This window comes from Myotis brandtii, unplaced genomic scaffold, assembly GCF_000412655.1.
Source record: "Myotis brandtii unplaced genomic scaffold, ASM41265v1 scaffold674, whole genome shotgun sequence".
In the NCBI taxonomy this organism is placed as follows: Eukaryota; Metazoa; Chordata; class Mammalia; order Chiroptera; family Vespertilionidae; genus Myotis; species Myotis brandtii.
In genome coordinates this window covers 762,739-772,792 of record NW_005370630.1, presented here as the reverse complement: position 1 = coordinate 772,792, position 10,054 = coordinate 762,739, and the positions used below count along the sequence as shown (strand labels likewise).

The 10,054-nt window shown below is 38.0% G+C and overlaps 1 protein-coding gene across 1 annotated transcript in view; it reads right to left on the bottom strand.

Moving 5' to 3' along the window:
- LOC102241715 (microtubule-associated serine/threonine-protein kinase 2-like) overlaps positions 1-3,552 on the bottom strand; it is a 73,874-nt gene extending 70,322 nt beyond the window's left edge. Inside the window, exon 1 of the mRNA XM_014529206.1 lies at positions 3,501-3,552. Within this exon, the coding sequence (XP_014384692.1) occupies positions 3,501-3,552 (52 nt within the window). The remainder of the gene's footprint in view (positions 1-3,500) is intronic.
- Positions 3,553-10,054: the final 6,502 nt, after the last annotated feature.

The window sequence follows — 10,054 nt, the reverse complement described above, 5'->3', positions numbered from 1 at the left end:
TGCCTGGCTGCCGGCCGCCATCTTGGCTGACAGTTAATTTGCATATACTCACTGATTAGCCAATGGAAAGGGTAGCGGTCGTACGCTAATTACCATGTTTCTCTTTTATTAGTGTAGATATAATTTGGAAAAAGAATATCTCAGGTAGGAAAAACTACCAAGTGCAGAAGTCCTCAAATAATAATTTTTAAAATGTCCTCAGGCAGGAGAGCACACAATATACTTGGAGACCATCAAGGCAGCCAGTGTGACTAGAGCTCAGTGAACAAGAACAGTGGAAGGAAATGAGATTTGAGAGGCCAAAAGACAGATCATGCAGAATCTTAGAGGAAAAACCAAGCATTTTGGATTCTCATTTAAACTGATAGAAAGCCACTGTAGGGTTTTTTAGTAGGGATGAGTGACAAACTCTGATTTAAGCTTTTACAGGGTGATATTGACACTGATCTTGCTATGTACAAAGTACCATGGGGAAGGGAGACTAGAGGGTGGGGTAATGGAAGATGAGGTGGGGTAATGGGAGGTGGAGTTGGGGTAATGGGAGATGAGGTGGGGGTGGGCAACCAGAATAGAACCAGGAGACTTTTACAATAAACCAGATGAAAGATGATAGAGGCTAAGCTTATGGTAGTGATGGGGCTAGTGGGGGAAAGTCTCATGCAATCTGAATGTAGCACCAACCAGACCTGATGGGCTGAATGTGAACTATGAGGTCAAGAAAAGAATCAAAGACAACTTCCAAATTTTGGTCTGAATAATGGATGGTAGTGCTATTTGCTGACATGGGAAAGATTGGGGAAGAAGCACGCCCAATCAGCGTGGCTCAGTGGTTGAGCATCGACCTGTGAACCAGGAGGTCATGGGTTTGATTCCTGGTCAGGGTATATGCCTGGGTTGCAGAATCAATCTCCAGTGGGGTACATGCAAGTGGCAGCCAATCAATGATTCTCCTTCATCATTGATGCTTCTATCACCACCCCCACCCCCCATCCTCTCTGAAATCAATTGTTTTTTTAAATTGTTTTAAGAAGCAGACTGGGAAGAAAGAAAAAATCCAAAGTACTGTTTTGGATACATTAAATTTAAGAGATCTAAATTTAAGAGATCTATTAGCTATTCAAATGGAAATACTATATACCAATAACTAAAAATAGGAGTCTAGAGCTCAGAAGAAAGGTCAAGACTAGAGAAATAATGTGGGAATAATCAGCATACAGATGGAATGTAAAGCGATACAATCTGATGAGATCACAACAGGTGGAAAAGGCTATAGAACAGTGGTTCTCAACCTTCCAAATGCCGCGACCCTTTAATACAGTTCCTCATGTTGTGGTGACCCCCAATTTCATTGTTACAAATTGAACATAATTAAAGCATAGTGATTAATCAAGAAAACAATATGTAATTATATAAGTGTTTTCCGATGGTCTTAGGCGACTCCTGTGAAAGGGTCATTCGACCCCCAAAGGGGTCGCGACCCACAGGTTGAGAACCGCTGCTATAGCAGGAAAGACTGAAACCTCTGAAGTACAAGTGAGATAGGAAGAAAACCAAGAAAGCACGGTTCAAGAAGCCAAATAATGGAATGATCAACCATGTCAATGAATAGGTTAAGGAAAATGGAGACTGCAAACTGGCCACTGGGTTTGGCCAATGATGAGCATGACTTAAGTGTTTCATTGGAATGATGGGAGACAAAAGCTTGACTGGAGTGGGTTCAAGAAAAATGAAGGGAGAGAAAATGAAAACAAAAGATAAGAACAACACTTTCAAATAGTTTTTTTATAAAGAGGAGCATTCTCCTACTCATAGACAATTATTTCATGTCATTTGCTCTTTTGCCTCAATTACTGCAAGAACCTCTTAACTTGTCTGCTTCCACATACCCATTCGGTCTCAATAAAGTAGCCAAATAGATCAGATTAAAATGAATGTTACCTCAAGTGCTTCCTTTGCTCAAAACTCTCCAATGGCTTCCCATCTCATTTAACATAAATGCTGAAATCCTTACAACTGCCTTCACAATTTGAAACTCTCCACAATCTAGCCCTTCTCTCCCCAAGCTTTCCCCTCTAAGCGCATCTACTACTTTCTCTTATTCCATTCCAGCTACACTGGACTCTTTACTGTACCTCAAAAACAAATTTTAAAGGTAGGAAGCCCAAGGTACTTCCTATTCCCTCTACCAAGTATGCCCTTCTTCGGATAATCTAAATGCTTCTATCTCTTACATCTTTCGGGTTTTTATTCAAATATCCCATTCCAAAGAGATGTCTTTCCTGATAATGCCATTTAAAATCATAATCCCCCATCATTCCATATTCTCTTTCCCTGCTTTATTTTCTTCATAATACTTACCACCATATAACATACTACGTATTTTACTTATTATCTATTTCTCTCTACTAGAATAGAAACTTCATGAAAGCAGAGTTTAAATCTGCCTTTTTCACTGCTATAATCTCAAGAGTACTCAAAAAAAAAAACACGAAGTTTTTGAAAATGTAAACTATTATAGCATATTTATATGTTGATGAGAATCATCAATAGAAAACTAATGATTCAGGAGTATGAAGGAATAATTGTAAGAATAAAACTCTTTTTTTATTTTCTTTATTGATTAAGGTATTACATATGTGTCCTTATCCCCCCATAAGAATAAAACTCTTAATCAGATATAGATTAAGATGGTAGGAACGTACTATTCATACTAATAGAAGGTAAATGATGTGGGTACAGATACAGGAGAGTGGATGATTTATAATGGGAGCTGGTAAAAAGTTCTCTTCTGATTACCTGTTTCTTCCCCCTCAGTGAAACAGGAAGCAAGAACATCCATTAAGAGTCAAGATGAGCCCTAGCCAGTTTGCCTCAGTGGATAGAGTATCAGTCTGCGGACTGAAGGATCCCTGGTTCGATTCCTGTCAAGGGCACGTACTTCAGTTGCACCCTCCAAGCCCTGGTCAGGGGCATGTGAGAGGCAACCAATCAATGTGTCTCTCTCACATCGATGTTTCTCTCTGTCTCTCCCTCTCTCTCTAAAAATCAATGGAAAAATATCCTCGGGTAAGGATTGCTTAAAAAAAAAAAAAAGACAGCCCCAGTGTGGCTCAGTAGTTGAGTGTTGACCCATGAACCAAGAGGTCACAGGTTCGATTCCCGATTCCCAGTCAGGACACATGCCCTGGTTTCTGGCTCAATCTGCAGTGGGGGGCACGCAAAAGCTTGACTGGAGTGGATTCAAGAAAGATGAAGGGAGAGGAAATGAAAGCAAAAGATAAGAACAACTTGCTCTTTTGCCTGAATTACTGCAATCAATGTTTCTCTCATCGATGTTTCTATCTATCCTTCTCCCTTCCTCTCTCTCTAAAAATCAATTTAAAAAAAAAAAGAGTAAAGATGACAAAAACAATGTTCGAAGTTTGAGGAGAGAGGAAAAATTAAACTATCATTTAACAGTGAAGGGACCAGGGAAATGTCACACGAATGACTATCAGTACTGACAGACTCCTTAAGGTCCACGATCACAAATTTTGATGTCAACATGATCATGTTTTCTTACCAGCCACATTCAGCTGCCTAAATACAGGTGAATAGGCAGAATTGGTTTAATTTGTCAAACAAGTATCACAAAAGGGAAAAGAGGCAAGAGAATTGAAGGTACATGCACAGGAAAGATTATGTTAGCCCATGAAATGTTAAGTTGGATAAGGAGAAAAGTAGAGGTAATTGACAATGAAACAATTGTTTAAACAAAAAACAATGATCTGGAGGTTCTAAAGAACTTTGAACAGTTTTTGGAGAGAAATTCTGAAAGGAGTGTGAACTGGAGAAAAGGAAGATGATGTAAAAGTCAGAGTGTGTGGCAAGTTCAAAAATAAAATTTTAGAGGAGAAATTATTATTGGTAAAAATAAAATATACCTAATGAACATGGTATTAGGAGGCTGAGGTTGAGGTCAATTCTTCACACCAATTATTCACTATACATTCATTGTACACATGGTTATAGCACTGAGAAAAGGAAACAGTCTTTGGGTATTAAAATGAGGTACAACGTTAACAAAAAAAGTTGTCAAATATGTCTCACTAACAATACATTATGTGTAAGCCCTTACTCCCAAAAGGCTTGCAGCCTCTGCTCTCCCTTGAGAATTCTTACTCTTCCCCCAGGGCTAACTAGCCCTTGATCCAACAACCCATTTTCAAACCCCCTTGAATCCCAAGTATGTATATTAATGATGAATAACAACCAACACCTACTGATGAAAAGTAATAATTACCAAGGTACCATAGAGATTTCACCAAGAAAGTACAAAGCTAGTTAGCAAATTTAGCAGAGAACCATACAGTAGCTAATATCAGCAATGAAGGAACTATACTCATTGCAATATTTGGCTGCCTCTGATAGTCCTGACTGTAGGTCACCATCAGTAACTGGTGGAAAAGCTTTTAGGGTGATTTTTAGGCTAAGGGGCATTCAGTAGAACAAAGATGGGAAAACTCTGTAAACAATGTGTCCTACCCTCATCAGGAAACACTGTCCAACCTGTTTAACCATCCCAGGCTCTCTGCTCCCAGTACCCTTGAGGAAATCAAATCTTCCCAAGCTAACAGGTTTTCAGGAGCTGGCCCTTACCCATCTTATTTCTGGATAAGAGGAGGAGGAAAGACTGTCAGGCTGTCATGGCTCAATGGTTGAGCGTTGACCTATGAACCAGGAGGTCAAGGTTTGATTCCCAGTCAGGGCACATGCCCAGGTTGTGGACTCAATCCCCTGTGTGGGGCATGCAGGAGGCAGCCGATCAATGATTCTCTCTCATCACTGATGTTTCTATCTCTCTCTCCCTTTCCCTTCCTCTCTAAAGTCAATAATAAAAATATTTTTTTAAAAAAAAGGGGGGGGAGGGAAGACTAATAAACTTTCTGTATTGAAAACTAAGAATTCTCAAATGCCCATGTCTCAATCACCATGTTCTACATTCTATCCCCCACACAATTGCCAGAATAATCCAGCTAAAACACATGTATCACAAGACCATCCGGCTCCCCTATTTACTACCCTTTTATTTAGTACTAAAGATTAAATAAAGAGATGGTGCTGATTTTCATTAAAAAAAATTTTTTTTCCATTTTGAATTGCATGCTATTCTTTTTTTTTTTTAATTTTGTTTTATTGCTTTTACCCCCCAGTGTCTTATGTCCATTAGTTATGCTTATATGCATGCATACAAGTCCTTCGGTTGATCTCTTACTCCCCTCCCTTCTGCCCCCCAACCCTCTCTGGCCTTCCCGCTGCAGTTTGACAATCAGTTTGAGGCAGCTCTGCCTCTGTATCTATTATTGTTCAAAAGTTTGTAATGGTCTTTATTATCCATGAATGAGTGAGATCATGTGGTATTTTTCCTTCATTGACTGGCTTATTTCACTTAGCATAATGCTCTCCAGTTCCATCCATGCTGTTGCAAATGGTAAGAATTCCTTCTTTTTTACAGCAGCATAGTATTCCATTGTGTAGATGTACCACAGTTTTCTAATCCATTCATCTGCTGATGGGCACTTAGGCTGTTTCCAGATCTTCGCTATGGTAAATTGTGCTGCTATTATAAAAAAAAATTTGAAAATTTCTCAATGGTGCTGAGGGAATTCTAGGAACTAAAATTGAACTCCATCTTCCTCCATCCTCAAAAAATGTCTCATTTCCTTTACTTGACTACTTCTATCATAGTACCATTATTACTCCAATCACTCAAATTCAAAATATTTTAATCATTTTCTCTCCCTTCAATAAATAATCACTTATTAGCCCTATTGTGAGCAAAACCCCTGACTATACATTATGGTAAATAAAATGATGATACAGTTCCTATCGTCAATAATTTATAACTTAAAAGCAGAAAAGAAATCTACAAAATAAATACAGAAGTGCTAAAATACTATTCATTCATTCATCCGTTCATTCAGCAAATATTTATTTAGAGCCTACTATATACCTAGGAATGGATAAAACAATGTGCTATAGAAACAAAGTGGGATGAAAATATTTATTAAGTACCTATCTACTATATGCTTTCTAATCATTATTTCATTTAATCTCATAGAGCCCAAGTTTTTACTTTTGTATCATGGAATTGTGAGAACTAGAATTTCAGAAGATTCACAGATTTACTGAAGCCCGATCAAAGATCCTCTTAGGATCCTACATAAAAATAAAACAATTCAAAATTAAAACTTCATAGATAGTTTCTGTGGCACTTGAGTTAGGCCTGGAAGCTTGAGTAGAATTTTAATGGGCAGAGGCAAAGAAGAAAGAGCTTTTCAGATAGATGATTAATTAAAATAAATACATGAAAGTGCCTAGAAATAAATGAATATTTACTGAATGCCCATTACATACCAGTTAAACACTAAAGGCTGAGGATACAATAATGAATAAGATAGCCTCTCAACAGTTTTTTCTCTGATGAGAGACTGACAACCAATTATGGTATTAGTTAGCAAACATCTATTTCAAGCACCAGCACATATCTATGTTTCTAATAATTATTCAGACTAATAACTATGTTTCAAATACAATACTAGGCCTTAGGTATGCAACAGTAAATGAAACAGTCTGACCTGAAAGCGAAATAGACAATTTGTATTTATGCAACAGTGGACACAAAACTAAATCTTGAGAACCAAGAAGGGGCATCTAACTCTGATTCTTCAAAAAGTGGTAAGTATCAAGTAGACCTTGAATGCCAAGGTCTTCAGACTTCATTCTATGGGTATTAAGAAGCTAATGAAGATTACTTAAGATAAAGAAATGATCAATTTAACAAATATCTATCACTGGAACTTGGGTAGGCAATGAGGTCTAATTTTTTTGTAACAGAATGCAGAATAAATTAGAGACTAAAAGCCGAGAAATGCTGTTGAAATATTACAACAGCCAAGACAAAAGTTTATAAATGCTGAATTAAGTTAATGACAATGAGAATAAAGATTTGAAAGATGTCATGAGGTAGAATCAACAGAGCCTGGATAAGGGGATTAAGGGAAAAGGAAAAGTCAAAGACCACCAATACAATTTCAAGTTTGATGACAAAAACAAAGAAAAGACACAGGTAGAAGCACACTTCAAAGGAGAAATAATAGGTTCTATTTTAATGATACAGTAAGCCACTAGAGATCCAAGTCCTGCATCCTGCTCAGAATTTATTCCTAAATGCCAGTATAGTATAAAGCATAACAAGCATTACTCCATGTCATGAGAAATGGAGAACAAAGTCATTGAGAGGTGTATGTTTGTTGATTGGCTAGGCTCCTACTCCCTGAATGAATGGAGCCCATCTAGCCTCTAACACACACAACTGAAATTTTTACCTTTTCAAAATCAAATAATTACAAGTTAGGGACTTTCAAAGATACTATCAAATTATAAAAATCACAAATGCTGGAAACATTAAGCCCAGAAAAGGAAATGTACAGCTAAGGAAAAATGTCAGGCATAGAGTCTAAGATCACTCTACAAAAAGGTTCTGTAACACATGCCATTAATAAAGAGGGCCATAGACCCTTGTTCCACATCCTAAGCACCTGCCACAAATAGGAAAGCCTACTAAAAAACAGAGTACAATTACAGAAAGAGCTAAGGACAGAGGACATATCCTCAAAAAACACTTAGGGGACAGGAAAAGAAAACAAAAAAAAAGACACACAGGAAGCAGTCAGGCAAACAGAAGTGGAATGGATATTATGACCAAAGAAAATATCAAGGAACACACAGTCAATCGTGACAAAGAGGATGAGGACTATGGGAAGACTATCAGATTTAATTATTTAAAGGTTTCTGGGACTGCTACATATCTGTGTAATTCTTTCACAATTAAAACTTTTCACAAGTAGTCATGCATTGCTTTTTAATTTCAAAAGACATTTTAGTATCCATCCTGGTACATTCACACAATGGAAAGCTATACAGCAATGAAAAAGAACCAACTATTTCCACAAGCAACACATAGATGGATTTCACAAACATGATTTGAATAAAAGCATCTAATCACAAGAGTACAAACTGTATGATTCCATTTATATGAAGCTCAAGAAGAGGCAAAACTAATCCATGGTGATAGAGGTTGGGAAAGTGGTTGCCTTTCGAGGATTGCAGGGTATAAAAATGTTCTACATTTTTATCTAAGTAGTGGTCACATGCATATATTCATACCTCAATAAAATAAAACAAAAAATGTACAAAGTTATTGGTGACCTTGAAGACATCAGTTTTGGGAGAGTTAAAGTGCAGAAGCCAAACCATAATATGAGAAATGTATACAAAGTGAGGAAACTGATTCATTTTTCAAGAAGGTTGCTAGTGAAGCAAAGAAGAGATAACAAAGTAGCTTGGGTGGGTTACACAATTCAGGGAAACTGTGTTGTTTTTATTTTATTTGAGATTTAAGGCAAAGAGAAAATAACATACATAACAAGGGCAAATGAGATAAAATGAAACCAAGAGCATTAATAGAGGGATTAGCTTCAGAGAGGAGGATGAATACTTTTCTCTGAGATTGATGTAAAGGATGAGTGAACACAGAAATCCTGACATAAATAAGAGGAGAAAATCAAGTAACCTTGAACTCTATAGTGAAGCATGCAATAAAGACAACTGGACCAGGTAAATTGATTAAGGAAAGGATCTGAACTTTAAATACATTTTTAAAGTTCCAAATAGGGCCCTAACCGGTTTGGCTCAGTGGATAGAGCGTTGGTCTGCAGACCCAAGGGTCCCAGGTTCGATTCAGGTCAAGGGAATGTACCTTGGTTGCGGGCACATCCCCAATAGGGAGTGTGCAGGAGGCAGCTGATCGATGTTTCTCTCTCATCGATCTTTCTCTCTACCCCTCTCCCTTCCTCTCTGTAAAAAATCAATAAAATATATTTTTTTAAAAAAAGTTCCAAATAGGTACTGCAGAAAATATAAAAGGCAAGGATGACGGGAGAAATTACAGCAATAGGACAATGCTCAGTGGCCTGAAAGCAAGGGCAGAGATAGCCCATGGTGCAGTCTGCTCAGGGCTGGGTGGAGAACAAAAGGTGAAAGAACAAAAGGGGGGAAATCCAAATGCTAGCATGTGCATCACTGAAACTATATAATAAGGAGCGGTGTCTCGGGAAAATACTTATTTAACTGATGGAAAGAAGCAGGAAACCTAATAGAAGTCTTAAAAGATTCAAAGATGAAGTCACTAGGTCTCGAGTGCAAAAGGAAAGCTGTCACTAGAGTTCATCACAGAACATTTTTCTGCAAATCCCACAAGATCAAAGACCACATAGTCTCCTTTCACTGAACTTCCTACAGCTACAAGTGGTAACTTCTCCCGGATAAAACTGACCTTTAACCTCTACCTCTAACTACACCTACACTTGATTAATAAATCATACAAACACATCCTGTCCATTCAGAAATTCCATGGATATTTTTTCACTGCTTTCTGTGTTTTCCCATCAAGATGTTTTCAGTGGGAAACTCTTAGAAGGCAGAGCCTATAACCTATGAATTCCCTGTTCACAGCATCAGGCTTGGGATTGCACACATGCAGGTGTTTTAAAAAGTGCTTTCTCGTGAAATAGATGGTTATTGAGAACTTTAGAAACGATTCTGAACATACTCCTACAAGACTATAATGATGGCCAGATCAGAGAATGCTTAGGAATAAGCATTCAGTTTTTATACCTGTCAAGAAAGCCTCTAGGAATTTGGATAACATTTAAAGGTGTCTGTTACATGTAACCTTTTATTGACTTTCCCTATCTTATACTGTTCACCCTTCTAGGTAACTCCTTAATATACCCCTTTAGTAAGCTGCTGCTTTGCAGTGCATTTACTCCCAGCCCACATTCCAGCGTCCCTTCTTCCCATCCAGAACCCCTGACTACAAACGCCCGTAGACCATCTTTTCACCCCCTACTCCCCCATTCCCCATTCGACCCCAGGCCATCACTTCATTTCTCCACTCCCCATTTTCCTGCCTCTCCAGACCTCCCACTCCTGCGGAACTACTCAGTCCCCA